The sequence below is a fragment of the Bufo gargarizans genome, chromosome 5, assembly GCF_014858855.1.
Source record: "Bufo gargarizans isolate SCDJY-AF-19 chromosome 5, ASM1485885v1, whole genome shotgun sequence".
Classification (NCBI taxonomy): Eukaryota; Metazoa; Chordata; class Amphibia; order Anura; family Bufonidae; genus Bufo; species Bufo gargarizans.
In genome coordinates this window covers 105,288,851-105,305,976 of record NC_058084.1, presented here as the reverse complement: position 1 = coordinate 105,305,976, position 17,126 = coordinate 105,288,851, and the positions used below count along the sequence as shown (strand labels likewise).

At 43.7% G+C, this 17,126-nt stretch overlaps 1 protein-coding gene across 9 annotated transcripts in view; it reads right to left on the bottom strand.

Annotated features, from left to right (window-relative positions):
• The window catches only part of MYBL1 (MYB proto-oncogene like 1), a 37,040-nt gene that overhangs the window by 16,101 nt on the left and 3,813 nt on the right, over nt 1-17,126 (bottom strand). For 5 of the 9 annotated variants that reach the window (XM_044294283.1, XM_044294290.1, XM_044294287.1 and 2 more), the window contains exons 2-8: nt 8,841-8,946; nt 8,681-8,752; nt 7,369-7,461; nt 5,836-6,056; nt 4,618-4,795; nt 2,648-2,722; nt 647-754 (exon numbers count right to left, since the gene is read on the bottom strand). In XM_044294283.1, coding sequence (XP_044150218.1) covers nt 647-754; nt 2,648-2,722; nt 4,618-4,795; nt 5,836-6,056; nt 7,369-7,461; nt 8,681-8,752; nt 8,841-8,946 — 853 coding nt within the window. The remainder of the gene's footprint in view (nt 1-646; nt 755-2,647; nt 2,723-4,617; nt 4,796-5,835; nt 6,057-7,368; nt 7,462-8,680; nt 8,753-8,840; nt 8,947-17,126) is intronic. The other 4 variants (XM_044294285.1, XM_044294286.1, XM_044294291.1 and 1 more) reach the window with 2 other exon arrangements.

Sequence of the window (17,126 nt, the reverse complement as noted above, 5' to 3'; positions counted from 1 at the left end):
AATACACAAACAAATTCGGCCGAGACGAACGTGTATGTGAATGGGGAAGCCAGGAGGGAGAGATGGCTAACCCATCGTTTGGCCGACAGCTATTGAATGTGTATGGCCAGCTTAAAGTTGCTAATCTACTAAAAACATAATAGCTAGAGAACTATTTCCACAATTATGTCACCCAAAGTCAGGTAACTAATTTACTTAACTTTAAATAAATTAAAGGGGTATTCCGGCAGAAAAAAACATTTATAACCTATCCACTGGATAACAGCTGTTGCCATTATGTCTATAGAATTTGACTGAAGTGGTAGCATCTATGCTCAATTGGTTCCATTCAAACTCCTCCTTGCAAAGGACATTCAGTTGGGGGGACTGTGGTCCCTCATTCTAGTGATCCAGGGGGGAGGGGTTAATTTAATTGGATCAGTGATAAAATGTTTTATCTGGGAATATCTCTTTAAAATATTTCTCAGCTATTAAATATTACAAACTGCACCTGTCGACTGAACGTCAATGTATGACATTTCCCTGCTTTACGTTATAACACCAATGTCATAGCCCTGCCATTATTTGTAAGGAAAACAAGAAAACACACACACATAGCATGCAATAGTGAGAGCAGTACAGAAAAAGAGTCAAACAGCCTTCTTACAGACGGCACTCTTTTTCTTCTGACTTCATTCTCAGCTGACATAAGCAGCAACTCAAGTTCCTTTATCCGTTTTTCCTTATCAGGGTCATCCACATCAACAAAGGGCTGCTGAGAGGCATGTAAAAGAACCAGAGAAGAGGGGAAACAACAGTCAAGGAGACAGACAGAGGAGAATCCACACAGTGGTAGTTTAGGAAAGTGCAGCACAATGAGGGTGATCAATAGATAAAAGACAGCCAATGCTGCACTTCAATGTTATACAGGTGAAACTCAAAAAATTTGAATATCGTGCAAAAGTCCATTTATTTCAGTAATGCAAATGAAAAGGAATTGCATTAATGCAGCTTAAAATTAGAATATTGCGAAAGGGTTCAATATTCTAGGCTCAAAGTGTCACACTTTAGTCAGCTAATTAATCCATACCCCCTGAGCAAAGGGTACCTCAAAATTGTGACTTTGGGGTTTTCATAAGCTGTAAGCCATAATCATCCAAATTATAACAACTAAAGGCTTGAAATATCTCGCTTTGCATGTAATGAGTCTACCTCATATGTTAGTTTCACCTTTTAAAGGGACTCTGTCACCAGTTTCTAACCCCCCCTTTTATAACTATGGTTCTCTCCATGGTCCCCTTCTCATTACAAAGCTGTTGTTATAAGTTAAATCCGCCGTGTAGTTTTCATAAAAATCGCTTTTATCTAACCTGTCAATCTTCAGGATAAGGTGCCCAGGGCGTTTCTGATGGTCTGAATCTGCCGCTCTTCGCCGCCGCCGTTGGTGCCCAGCTCCTCCCATGATCCTTTCAGCGCCACCTCGATGTAATGCAATCCGCCTCCGGCTCTCCTCAGTGCCCCCTCCTCCTTTTCAAAGATCTCGCGCGTGCGCACAGGCCTGTGCCTGATGCGCCCGTGCGGACGTTTAGATTCTGCCTCGTGGAGCGAAGTGCGCATGCGAACATGCGCGAATGCGCGCGAATATGCGCGAACGCGCGCATGCGCACTTCGCTCCACGAGGCAGAATCTAAACGTCCGCATCAGGCACAGGCCTGTGCGCACGCGCGAGATCTTTGAAAAGGAGGAGGGGGCACTGAGGAGAGCCGGAGGCGGATTGCATTACATCGAGGTGGCGCTGAAAGGATCATGAGAGGAGCTGGGCACCAACGGCGGCGGCGAAGAGCGGCAGATTCAGACCATCAGAAACGCCCTGGGCACCTTATCCTGAAGATTGACAGGTTAGATAAAAGCGATTTTTATGAAAACTACACGGCGGATTTAACTTATAACAACAGCTTTGTAATGAGAAGGGGACCATGGAGAGAACCATAGTTATAAAAGGGGGGTTAGAAACTGGTGACAGAGTCCCTTTAAGTTGCATTACTGAAATAAAGAAACTTTGTACAATATTCAAAATTTTTCGAGTTTCACCTGTATATGAACATATCTATATATGAAGAGGGCACCCATGTCAGAATGCTAGGTTCTAACCATACAGAAATCAAAGCCTACAGTGCATGGACACCTTTCTATTCTGAAAGAATTTCCTAAGACAATCCAACCAAAATGACCTTCTGATATGTCACAGCTTACACTGGTAAAAATCCAAGATCTTCGACAATCAAAATGGGATGTATAGAGAACCCCCACTTAGATTCTTTATACTGAAGATCTGGGCTTTACATGTATCTACAACATATTAGAAGATCACTTTGGCTGTAATTTGCCTTTAAAGCTTACCTTCCACTCCAATCAAATCTAATTACTAGTACAGATGTAGTTCTGTTACTTCCCTTTCACCACATGACCAGGATTATATTCATAACCTCTATGGGAGTTGAACTAGCAGCCATATCATGTCACAGATATAACAAAGAAACAACTAAATCAAAGTTACAATACAATAAATAATTATATATAAGGGTATACCACATAAGAACATGCCTAATATTACTGGTCTGTCTAGTATGTATGTATTCACACAGACATGTTGTACAGTAAACTTTACCTGAATAAAGGCATAAGAGTTCTGCATGCCATCGATGCGGCCGTCATCAGAAGAGAAGTAATGGTATCCTGGAATCTGAGGACAGCAAACAAACATCGTTGACTAGGCGCATTTCAACCTATTAGTCTTACTTCGGCCAATGACTGTGTTTTAGAAATGTAATTAGACGATATGCATGATAGAGGCCTGACCCAGAGACACCTTGGCGTCATGTGCCACCCTCTTACCCCATGTCACCTATAAAGCATTTATTGCTTAAAGGGGTTCTGTCATCAGATACGTCGCAATTAAACGGTCTCACCTGAGATACAGGAGCTTGACAGTTGACAATTAGTCTTGGTCCCATCTTCCTAGGTGCTTGCATTCTTAAGAAATTGGTGTTTTATAATATGCAAATGAGTCCCCTAGGCGCACTAAGGGCGGGGGCGTCCATCCCTGTACAGCGCATGTGCGCTGAACGAGCACCCGTGAGACTTCACGACCAGGAGCGAGCATGTCTTCACAGCCCGGCCCTGTCAGTCAGGGCGGCGCAGCATGAAGGGCAATAAGCGGAGCCTCTGTGAGCAAAGAGGTACAATGGCACCGCCATAGTTGCTCATTTGCATATTATAAAACATCAATTTTCTCGAGAATACGGGCGCCTAGCAGGAGGAGACCAAGAACATGATGTTCAACTGTCAAGAGCACATGTCTCAGGTGAGACGGTTTGATTGTGATGTATCTGATGGCAGAACCCCTCTAAACAGTATGTGATATGTCTTTGCAACTAGATAATGGACACAGACAATTGTTCTGATTTGCTAAACCAGTCCCTGTCTAAATAGTATCTCAAGCACCGAACTAAAGGACAGGTGGGGCATACAGTGGAGAGGTAGGAGAATGTTTGCTTACCTGTCCCTCACCGATAGATGAGAAACATGTACTGTATATAGTTCTATAAATACAAGACGTAAGCTCGGGGGCCAAACTGCTTTAGAGACCATGTTAGAGAATTAGGTCACATCTAGCTCACCATCAGTTCCACTTTATTTATGTAGCCTAAAATCCTCTGTATTTTTTAGCTACTTTTTGCCCATTTTCCCCACATAAAGACTATTCTCATGTTGTACACTTCGCCATCTGGTTTTCCTATAGAGCAATTCTCAGGCACTCCAACCAATGTCTTGTAATTGACCCTTACACTTGGTACTTTAGAATAAATCATAGTATGTTACAAACTGGGCCTCTGTTACATTACTCAAGCTCTGTCAGGTCATTATCCTACTTTTTTGGGGGGTTAACACATAAGGATCTGCGGATAAGAAGAGAAAAGATGAAGACTGAGTCGTGAAATACTCTTAAAAACAAGTTAAAGAAAAGGAAACAATGAAGAACAGATGGAGTGTGAACAAGAATGGGGAAAGTCATGTCAAAGAGAATAAAAGAATTTTAAATGAGAAGTGGGTGGTCAGCAAAACAGTAGAGGCACGGAGGAGAATAATCGCGAAATACACATGCACAGTATTCATCTAGAGATCTTGTCAGGTTAGGACTAATTCAAATATGGGAAATTTCAAGAGGACTGGTAAAAGAAGTATAAAAAAATTGTATATTGGAGCAAAGAAAACGCACGTGGCCCAGACACACCATCCCCAGGGACAGCAGCACAGAGAGGCAGAGCAGCTGAACAAAATGGGCGATTCTTCCTAGATGACAGTGACGGATGAATGTATGAAGTAGTAGTACAGAATGCCATATGGAAAGAGGAGCCTAGGGTGGAGGTTAACTACAAAGAGCATGCCGCAAGAAGGGAAGGAGTGGACTGATGAGACACGGAATGAAGGCATCCTCCTCGGTTCACTAAGAATGAAAAGAATCTCGATTCTTAGTGAATAGAATGAAAGCTGAAGATGCCTCCATGGCGTGGACATTAAAGGTGCACTTTTAAGGATGGAAAAGGTAAAACATATGGAAAAAGAGAGAACATTTACTTGAGATTGGAGGGGCACATAGTACACGTTCTGTGCCTGCAAATGAGCCAGTGCAGCACAAGCTCTATGATGCTGTTTGGAACGGTGTTCCTTCTCCGTTAGATCCTGCAAATATCCCTCCTGTTCAACTTTGCGCTTCATAGTAGAATTCCAATGATTCTTTATAGAATTATCGGTCCTAGGAAAAACAGGCGGTAGATCACTTTATAAGCGTTACATGGTCACCATGTGGGTCAACAGTCATACACACTATATAGAATGGATACCCAGGCATTCCAGCTGCACCACTCAAGCACTTGTGTAGTCGGAAAATGCCTTTGGTTTGACAACAACAAAGCACGAGAAATGTCAGACTATGAGAAATTCTGGAATTTGGAATGTTCATAGAATAGTACGTAAGAACAGTGAACCTTATAACAGCCCAAGATAAAAATGTTAGCACTAAATCTATTTATTGCTTTAGGCTGGAATCACACAAGCAGTTTTTTTGTGGCAGGTTTTCAACCCAAAGCTATGAGTGAATCCAAAGAGAAGAAAAGCACACGGTTGTGTTCACATGTGGTGTTTTCCCGTCACAGTTTAGGCCTTGGAAAAACACAGAGAACTAAATTCTATTTTATTGATTTTAGCAAAACTGGGCTAGTTTCACATCTTCACTGGAGGCTCTGTCACAGATTCCATCATATTTATAAAAAAATTATAATAATAATAATAATAATAATAATAATAATGCACTATTTTGTTTTCCAGCAGAATGACAGAGCCCGACGGACCCCATTATTTTCAGGAAGTGGATAAAACCACAATGAAAACGCAACTAAGTAACAAATACCAATTACAATCACATAGTGAAACCTCATCTAATTTTTTAGAAATCCATGCAGCTTTATAATGTGCTCCATTATGATTTTCTAGTGTGGTTTTCCACCACCTTGTGTAACATAATCTAGGGGAAGACTGAGACTTCGCTCTTTTGGATCCACTCCAATGCTTGGCACAAAAAACTGCATCAAAAACTGCCACAAAAAAAAAATGTATGTGTGATTCCATCCTGAGTCAGAGCGATTTCCTAACTGGCTCTGTCTGCTGTTCTCAATGATATCACATTTCTAACCTTAAACCAAATGTCGCATTAAAGGAATCTCATTAATGTGTAATAAACTGGGCAAAGTGGATATCCACCTAAAACAGATGCCCAGCTTGTTGTATAAAAATTACCTTCCTGGAAGCAGTTTAGCAATTTCAGCCCATCGGTTTCCAAGTCGTTTATGAGCATCGTAGATTATGCGGTCCTCGTCTAATGTCCAAGAAGACTTTTTCACTTCTGGATTTAGGTGGTTGTGCCATCGCTCTCGGCACTGCTTGCCAATTCTCCCTTTCAAGTGCTTTGCAATAAGAGACCACCTTTTTGGACCATATTTATGAACCAATTCAATCACCTAATATCCAGAAGGAGGAAGATGTGATTACAAGGAATTCACAATATGGTGTCCAAATAATTCAGCAAAAGAATGCATAGGTTTTACGCTTTCATACATTTTTTAATTAGCTAAATAATACAATATATTTTTTTTTTATACATGCATGGCTACCGATTATTGCATTATTCTTAATCTTGCATTATTAAATTATATACATGATTATTATTAAATTTCATTATTATTACATGATTGCAATATTATTACATTATTGCATTATTACATGCTTAGGCTACTTTCACACTAGCGTTCAGAGCGGATCCGTCTGAGACGGATCCGCTCATCTAATGCAGACGGTGGCTCCGTTCAGAACGGATCCGTCTGCATTATATTGCAAAAAAAATTCTAATTGTGAAAGTAGCCTGAACGGATCCGTCCAGACTTTTACATTGAAAGTCAATGGGGGACGGGTCCGTTTGAAGATTGAGCCATAGTGTGTCATCTTCAAACGGATCCGTCCCCATTGACTTACATTGTAAGTCTGGACGGATCCGCACGCCTCCGCACGGCCAGGCGGACACCCCAACGCTGAGCGGAGCGGAGGCTGAACGCTGCCATACTGATGCATTCTGAGCGGATCCGCGTCCACTCAGAATGCATTAGTGCTGGACGGATGCGTTCGGGGCCGCTTGTGAGCCCCTTTAAACGGAGCTCACAAGCGGACACCCGAACGCTAGTGTGAAAGTAGCCTTATATACATGATTATTATTGCATTAGTACATACTTATATACATGGTTACATAATTGCAATATTATTATTACATTATATTACATGATTATATACATGATTATTACTACATTATTACATGCTTATATACATGATTACTGTAAGACACTCCAAGCACATTGACGCTAAGACAGCATACACTATAATTATTAAAAAGGAATGGCATAACTGATACATTTTTTAAACTTTGAAGCGCCTGTATTACCGCCCTGATGAGAGCCATGTCCCCGTTCATCGTTTCGCAGGCATAGAGCAGTACTTTTAGCACTTGCTGTGACTAGATGCAGTTGAATGAGCGGCAGAGAGCTGCGATACCAGGCACACCACCCACAAACCATACAGCATTGAGTCTGGTAAACAATGAAGAGGATGCAACACTCATTAGAAAGCGGTGGTCCCTTGAGCCAGCTAATCGGTAGGGGTGCCGGGAGTCAATTGGATATTGATGGCTATCCTAAAAATAGGCATCAATATCGGAGAACGGGAAAACCTTAAAAAGAAACACACACATGAATGCAGGGCCCAAGGACCCAATCTCTATCTTACCCTTTGATCCTCCTCTCTGGTCCAAGGTCCCTTCACAAGTTCAGGATTCAAAACCTTCTGCCAACGATGCTGACACTGAATATCTGATCGGTTCTAAAAGGGAGACCAGTGTATTAATATAAAGCCACAATGATGGCAATATACCTACTTCCACTCCATAAACCTGTTTTACAGGTTCAGGTCCCTGGTATGAGCTCATAATTTGGTCACATGCTTGTTAGTTGGCACAGAGTAATCCACGGTTGTCATTAAAATATACAATGCTCCCTACAAAGCTCAGACACAGATTAATCTGGCCACACATTGTCCAATTCTTCATACAAACAGGGCAGTAGGACAATGGGAGATATAAGGCTAGGGCTACACACCAATCTTGGCCACAACATTTGTCGCAAAACCAAGATAGATGTGTAGCTCCAGCCTTGAGCAAAGTGATGAAGCCAAGATTTTATTTATATGGTGCCAACATATTCCACAGTGCTACACAGAGATCGCCATCGCTCGTATTGGTCCCTGTCTCCATTGGGCCTCACAATCTAAACTCCGAGGTAACCTGTTTGTTTTTAGAGTGTGGGAGCTGACCGGATCATCTGGAGGAACCGCATGCAAACACATACAAACTACAAGTCTGAACCTAAGATCCAGCAAGGGTCCAACAGTGCCACCATTCTGAAGTACTGGAAGATATGCTTACAATGACACTGATAATTCTCCTCTTTCATAAGTCCTGGATAGATAAGGTTTCTAGTAACCTTAGCATGAACACCTTTAGATTATTATACATACAATTAGATGGCAATGCTCCATTATCTATAGGATGACCAATAGTCCAGCCCTGGTCTAAGTTTGCATGCTCCTTCTTTAGGCCTCATGCATGCAACCATTCATTTCTATGGGGCTTCAAAAAATTAGGACAGCACACAGAGGTCATCCATTTCCGTAAATTATAGAACATGTCATATTCTTGTCTATTTTCCGTGCAAGAATAGCCATTTCTACTGTTGGGTGTGAGAAAATGGCAGCATGCACCTGGCAAGTGTCCATGGTTTGCGGACCACAAAATGGATACAGTCATGCGCATAAGGCCTTATGCTGAGGATACAAATACTTCTGTCTTCACCTGCCTGCATTTGCTGGACAATAGTAATTTTCAGAAAAGTGGGCAACATTTTTCACATTATTTTTTTTTCAATGAGATGTACTGATAGTAAGGTAAATAGCAGTTATTGTGACCAGGTCAAAATAGGTTACCAGGTTAGTGCGTCCATACTGCGCTTACTCTGTTATTACTGATTATTTACAGAAAACGTACCATAAAATGACAAGCCACAAGAGCCCAGTCATCCGTCCCATGCTGTTCAACTAATTTCTTCAGTTTTTCATCCTGTAATAAAAAAAAAGCATTCTTAATGAAGACTGAAGACTACAGTAAGAGCTGCAATTGTAAGACTCAAGAAGCATGTAAACGGCACCTCTTCTTTGGACCATTTGACTCTGTTCCAGACTTTCTTTACAGTTTTCTGCACTGGAACCTCATAATCATGGTCAGCATAATGAAGATCGTCATCTTCATCCTCGCTAGGGACAGAGAAGTGGAGAGATTTAGTGCAAAGATAGGTTATGGAAGCACGTACATGCATACTTACCAACGCTTAGGTTGGTAAAATCGGGGCATCCAAAACCCTGGCCCTAGGAACTCCCAAACTCTAACCAGAAACGCCCACTTCTGGGCAGGGATGTTGTTAACTCCACCCATTTTTAGCCCAGGACAGCTTGAAATTTGCCAGGACTGTCTCTAAAAATCAGGGACAGTCCCTTCAAATTCGAGACAGTTAGCAACTATGATACATGCCACATAGGCAGTTAAAGGCCATGTACACCTTTGGAGGCTTTTTTTTTTTTTTATGATTGCATTTTACTTATTGTTGGCTAAAAATCATATTTTCAATTGGCCTTCATTAAAAAATATTTAGGCATTCTGTCACAAAGGGTTAACTGTTTTTCTAACTGTGCGACTGATACTTTCACTTTGTGCAGGTCATCTAAAAAACCTTATCTCTAAACTACCAAGAGGTCATAAACAAACACTTATTTAAGCCACATTCTTATAAGTAAGATAAGAACTGAGCTATAATGATAATAGTTTATAAAGGCAAAGAGCAGAGATAAGGAGTCTGTCAGCTCCCCAACTGACTGAGAAGATAGAAAATCTGCAGGCAGCTACTACAGCATCTCAGCTATGTACACAAAAAAGGGATTCCAGATTTTTAATAAAGACCAATTGAAAAAATGATTTTCAGCTCAAAATGAGTACAAAGCAATAATAAAAAAAATGCTCCCAAATGTGTACATCGTTTTTTAAGGTACATGCTAAGGGCCCTAAGGGGATTAGGTTAGCCTCCTCTCCACTCTCTACACTGAGCACACAACAGTATCAAAACCGAGGGAGAACAGATTCAGGTGCAACATTACCTTTCTCTACTCCAAGGGTGAGAGTAAGCAAAATATGGGAGTACAGATGGGATGAGGAAACATAAAACAGGACAGTGGTTCGCTATGTATATTGCTATGGTGCCCCTCACTTCTATGTATGCTCCTGAGTTCTTGTACAGCTTGTAGGTCCTAGTGCCCATTTTAATGAAAGCTATGTCTCAATTAAAGGGGTTATTAAAATGAATTGTCAATAAAGTTTATTGAAGCAAACACTGCAAACGGTACATTACAATGAGGAGAACATAGAGTCATTTATGAACACTGCTGTGAAGCACTTCATCTGCATTTTTAGAGTAGAAAGCAGCAGAAAACATTCATGAATCAATCACCGAGCGGCCACATCCACTTGTGACAACCTGCCCTTCACAAATGAGGAGCATGTAAGAGATATCACGTTTAACCCTGACATAATTGCATTAGTAAATATCCTCAGAGTGTGTGTTTTAATAAACTTTATTTACAATAAACATTCAAACCCCTTGGAAATTTACCTCAGATTTTACTTGTGAAATCACAGACTCACACTCTGCACGCGGTATTATATAACACAGTTAATTGTCAGGATGCTGATATACCGTCATTTTTCAGGTACGACACAGACGTTTATAGTTGCCACACACAAGCTGCTTGCAAGGCAACAGTTAATACCTTTGCAATTATGTAACACAAGCGCCTCTGTCACTACATTGGCCTATCCAATAGAGAGAGTCACATTTTCCAGAGTGCATTCCTTTGCTGTGAAGCCAAGGGCAGGGCGGCCAGAGATGATGCCACGAGCAGAAAATAGGCAGCAGATTTTTTTCCCCCCATTTTATTTTCATTAAAAGTTAAAATCTGACGGGGGACTCATGTATGTAGTGTGCTAGGCATGCATGTGTGTGTGTGTGTATATATATATCTCCCACATTTTTTTTTTTTACAAGGCCTGAAGATGATGATGATGATTCACACCATATTCACAGAATTGGAGGGGCCCACCTTGTTCGTCACCTCCCTTACCACCAGCTCCCTCGGATGATCAGCCCAATTCCCAATTCTAATTTGCTTCAAATCTGCACCAAAACCACACCAAAAATCTGCAGTATTTATCACAGTTTGGGCACTTTATTGCACAGTTTTTGATGCAGTTCTGCTGCAGACTTCACTCTTCCATTACAGGGGTTTTCCCAGATTTTGATACTGATTGGTGTGGGGGTCTGACCCACAGGACCCCGCCAATTAGCTGTTTGAGAAGGCACCGGCGCTCCTATGAGCGCCATGGCCTTCTTGCAGTTTACCAAGCACAGCGCCATACATTGCATAGTGGCTACGCTCAACCGCATTCATTTCACAGTAGAATTTTTTTTTTTAAAGGTGAAATCCACAAACACAAAAAAAAGCTGTATTACACTGTGGGTTTTTTGTACAAAATCTGTGTGGAAAAAACGCGCGTAATTTGCACAATGTGGAGGTATCCTTACAGGTTCTTGTCATCTACGGGAAAGGAGCCAACATTAGCTGTGGCCAACTTAGAGATTCTATAGCAGTTGTAAATGTGTCCTGTCCCTTTATATAGAGTTTATTTTTTATATATCTAAATGTATATCAATATATACATATAGTTGGGTTTCGCTCTGGTAGATAGGGTAAGCGGGCGCAGTACAGAGGCAAAATACAAGTTCTTAACTCAAGACGTCAGTGTTTATTCACACTTGAGGCAATTGCACAAAACAGCACGTAACTTTGCAGTCTTGGTGTTAATTCACACACAATGGAAAGTTCATATAACACAAGTCACCTTGCTGGCAGTTCTGCCTCCAGTAGTCCACAGCAGGCTTTAGGGGTCCAGTTTCCCCAGCATGCGGCTCTCAGCTTTCCGAAGAGAGTCCACTACAGCCTGCACTTTGGGTAGTTGACTTTCCCAGTCGGTAGTCAGTGTACCGCCGATGTGGACGAAGCACAATGTCCATTAGTCTCTGAAAAGTGGCGGGGGCGCCATGCAGACCAAAGGAGAAGACCGTATATTGATACAGCCCCTCAGGCGTGATGAAGGCAGTTTTCTCTTTGGCAGCCTCTGTTAAGGGCACCTGCCAGTACCCTTTTGTGAGGTCCAAAACAGAAAAATACCGGGCTTGTCCTAACCTCTTGATGAGCTCATCCACCCGGGGCATGGGATATGCATTGAATTTGGAAACCTCGTTAAGTTTTCGAAAGTCATTACAAAACCGTAAAGTCCCGTCCGACTTTGGTATCAATACTATAGGACTGCCAAATTCACTTTTTGACTTCTATAGCTGCAACATTAGCTGCATTCCTCCGATATGGCTTGCCGCCGAGCCTCGGGTACCCGGTATGAGTTTAATCAGACTTTTGCCTGAGGCTCAGTGACTATATCATGCTGGATTACGGAAGTGCGTCCAGGGAGGTCTGAGAACACACTGAGAAGAGACTGTTAGCATTTTTTACTGTGGCAGCCGACTCTCTTGCATCAGAGCGGCCGGTACCTCTTCTCGTAGAAACCCGTCTTCGGTACAGGTTTCCCTATCTTTCCACGGTTTGAGTAAATTCACATGGTAAACCTGCTCCGGCTTTCTCCGCCCTGGCTGGTGTACTTTGTAGTTTCCATCTCCTAGTGCCCCTGCCACCTAGCCAGGAACTTACTGTCCACAGTCGGCACCAGAACCAAAACCCGATCACCTGGGTTAAATATCCGGACCCGAGCCTGGCGATTATAGACCCGACTTGCTGAGCTGCCTCCATATGCTCCCTAACAAGAGGCAACACTGTCTCTATCCGATCTTGCATCTGGGTAACATACTCAATTACACTTTTATGTGGAGTGGGTTGTTGTTACCACGTCTCTTTGGCCACATCCAAGAGACCGCGAGGGTGTCTGCCATATAGCAGTTTGAAGGGCGAGAACCCAGTAGAGACCTGGGGTACCTCTCGCACTGCGAACATGAGATAGGGCAGAAGGAGGTCCCAGTCTACCAGACCGTCCGTTTGCGGATGGTAAAAGGACGTCCGTAGTTGTTTTGTGTGCAGCAACTTACAGAGTTCCCTTATCACCTTGGACATAAAAGGGGTTACTTGGTCGGTCAGAACTTCTTTAGGTAGTCCTACTCGGGAAAACATCTCCATTAACTTCTTAGCTATGAGTTTGGCCAAGGTATGTCGCAGTGGCACCACCTCCGGGTACCGAGAGGCGTAGTCTAGAATGACTAAGATGTGTTGATGCCCTCTGGCGGTCTTCGGTACTGGGCCTATGAGGTCCATAGCTATTCGGTCAAACGGTACTTCGATAATCGCGAGAGGTATTAGGGGACTATGGAAAGGTGGCTGGAGGCTAGTTATCTGGCAGGTCGGGCAAGACTTACAAAACTCTTCCACTTCTTTGAATATGCTGGGCCAGTAAAACCGCTGCAGAATACGATCCTGAGTTTTCTGCAGCTCCAGGTGACCCCCGAGAACGTGTTGGTGGGTTAGATCTAACACAAGCTTGCGATAAGCCTTGGAGACCACCAACTGTTCAATGGGTGGGGAAACACTGACTCTGCACCAGGTTGTTGTGGTTCACCATCTACTATTAATACATTTTCCCAGGGCGGGATAGGGTTGGGTCCCGACATTGGGAAGTACCAAAATTATCCCCGGAGACATTGAGGTCTGCCAATTCAGGACTCGGCGGCAAGTCCTCCACATCACACTCAGCGGGGTTGTCTCCCCCTCTTCCACCGAAGCGACGGTCACCCCTACCGCTGGCCCTTCGGACTCAGGTTCCCAGGGTTCTGGTCTCCCCCCTGAAGTCGGGCCACTCTGCTAGGGTTATCCCTGTCTCATGGGTATCAGTCACTCTCGTAGCAGGCCACAGTGCCGGGAAGTCTCTCCCTATTATAAGTTCGTAGTGTAAATTTGGGGCAACTGCCACTTTGTGAGTCCATCTGCCAGCCCCTGTGATTAGAGACATCAGGGCGGTGGGATAGTCTTTTAAGTCTCCATGGATGCACATGACAGAGACTTTCCGGCCAGTATACTCCGCTGACCGTACGAGGGGAGCCCTTACTAGGGACACCAGACTCCCCGAGTCCAGCAGAGCCTCTGTTGGAGTGTCTCCTACCTCCACCTGGCAAAGGTGGTTTAGAGCTTCTGGGGTACCTGCTGTACACAGCTTCCTGGCATATAACGACTGACGGTAGCCATAGTTAGTATCCATGGGTTCCACCTGATGGGGACATCAGCTCTTACATTGCCCGGCTTCTGACACCGCCAGCAGACTATCGGAGCCAGGTCCGTAGAGGGTACACCCCGGGTGGGTTTGGTTGGTACAAGTCGCCGGGTCTGGGATGGAGATTTACAGGGTTTGACTGCCCCCCCCTCCCAAAATAACCCCCCCTGTAACTGTCTTAGTAGCCTCGTAGCGCTGCACCAGGTCCATTTCTAGGGCGTTGCCAGGAGACACCAGGCCGATCCAGTGCTGGAGAGGGGGTGGCAGAGCCCTCCAGAACATATCAGCCAATAGTCTATCCAGCATAGCCGTGGGACTCAGCACATTTTTTTGCAAGAGGCAAGAAGTCATAATACTGGGTCCTTGCAGGCTCAGCCGGCCTAAACCCCCACTAATGTACCCGCTGGGGCAAGACCAACACATTCACCCCGTCTTGGCAAAATCTCACCCTTTACTTTTTGGTAGTCGGCTGCTTGATGGTCCGGCAAGTCAAAATACACCCGCTGGGAATCGGATGCCAGGATCGGAGCGACGACCTCAGTCCACTGATCATGGAGTAGCTTTTCCCTGATGGCCACTTTCTCATACTTGATGTCGTCTGTGGGGGTCATCTTAGGAATCGCGGCACAGACTGCTTTCAGGGCATCGTGGACGCTCGGGGTTGCTCCTGCTGTCTGCAAAGCCATCACGTGTTGTAGCAGCAACTAGTTAGTCTCCTGATGCTGCTTATTAGCCTTGCCTTGCTGTAGGTTTGTCTCTCCCTGCTGCAGATTAGCCTCCATGAGGGCCTTCACAACAGCCTCCATTTTGTCGTGGGGCACTGGTTGTAATACAGCTGGTTTAAAGGGGTTGTCTGGGTTAAGAGCTGAACCCGGACATACCCTTATTTTCACCCAGACAGCCCCCCTGAGGCTAGCATCAGAGCATCTCATGCTCCGTTGTGCTCCCTTACCCTGCTCCGATGCTCAAGTCAGGGGGGCTGCCTGGGTGAAAATGGAGGTATGTCCGGGTTCAGCTCTAAACCCAGACAACCCTTTTAATGTATGACATACAACCGTGCCTGAAACTTGCAGAAACCAAAAAGATCGGTGTTCACGCCAGCCTCGCTGCTCTTGCCCGCATCCTCCACCAATTGTGGGGTTTCGCTTTGGTAGATAGGGTAAGCGGGCGCAGTACAGAGGCAAAATACAAGTTCTTAACTCAAAACGTGTTTATTCACACTTGAGGCATTTGCACAAAACAGCACGTAACTTTGCAGTCTTGGTGTTAATTCACACACAATGGAAAGCTCATATAACACAAGTCACTTTGCTGGCAGTTCTGCCTCCAGTAGTCCACAGCAGGCTATAGGAGGCTTGTTTCCCCAGCATGCGGCTCTCAGCCCTCCAGCACGGCAGAGACATCTCTCAGCCCTCCAAAAACAGTGACATCTCTGCTGAACCCAGCTGCCTATTTAATGACAGCCAGGTGCTGCCAAACTCCGGTCCAGTATTTGACCTCACCTGGCTGGAAACCAGCCCAGCCGCATTTGCTGAGAGGGAAATACCTGCCTTTCCAGACACAACCCCTCACTGTGTCATATATATATATGTATATATATATATGTATATATATATATATATATATATAGACACACATACACACACATTAGTTGTACAAAAAGTTCTAAATGTAAGAAGCTGTTCTACATTTAGAACCGACGCTGGATACACCGAAGTTATGGAGAGACCGGCGCTTCTTCATAACTTCGGCGCATCCACCGCCAGTTTAGAGCTTTGTTAAAACCGGCGTTTTAAATGTGCCCTATAATCCAAAGGAGCTGCAGCACTCCTGCATAGAGTCAAGTGAAGTTCATTCACTGCATTGTTTCCGTCCGCTTCCTGGTGCTACATAAGTACAGATAGGCAAGATAAATCTAATACACATATCTATCTACACACACAATAGTAATCAGTATGCACACTGCACATCTTCCCTGCACCTCTTAGATCAGGCTTGGGTGCATTTTGCCTGGACGCAGGGTTGTCCAAACATCCTAGACACACACATGAATGATGCAGAATAGCTGGACTACATTATAGTGAGGTTTCTGAGGAACGGCATGAAAAGAGGCTTAGAAAGGATGCGCTTTGTGATGGGTGATTGAATGTGTGGTCACTGGGCCAAATAAGTTTTCTCCTGATCATCTGGATTAGAATGGGAAAACTAAATCCAATTACTAGAGATGTGTCCACAACACAAGCATGAGAATATTGACATCCACACTGTATATGAGATTTTGAAAATCTCCTCTACTTAGCTGGTACTGTATTACGCTGCAGATTTTCCACACAAAAATCCATGTGGAAGATCCACGTGTAATATGCATCATGTATGTGGATGCGGTCTTCTGCTACCAGCGGTCCACAATGAGTGGGAGCCAGGTCCATGCTCTTACATGATAATTATGTACTAAGATTCAAGACCACTACTATTCACAATACTCAATCTATGTAATGTACACAAAATCCAAATCCAAAAACAAAACTGCAGTCTGCAATATTTAGAACAGTTCACCAATTGTGTAGGGTACTATTTATTTTCAATACCCCTTGGCTGGCATAGCTATCCATCAATAGTTTGCGGCAAAATAAAATGATGAACGTCTTTTAGTCCAATTTACAAACTCATCTCGGCCCTGGCCAACTTTTCAAAATTAACGTATAAAAATGTCTATAATTACTAATACAAATTTTCCCATTGTGTATGTACATCAACCAGCCATAATATAAAGCCATTGACAGGTGAAGTGCATAGCACTCATTATAGGACAGTGACAAGAAGGTGAGACATATTAGGCGGCAAGTGAAGAGTAAGGATCTTCGAGACCTTGGCAACGGCAAAATTGTAATGGCTAGACGACTGGGTTTAGAGAATCTCCGAGATGGCATTGTGGGGTGTTCCAGGTAGGCAATGGTTAGTACCTAACAAAAGTGATCCAAGGAAGAACAACCGGTGAACTGGTGACTGGGTCATGGGCACCAATTAATGGATTTCAAAGGTTGGACCATCTGGTCCAATC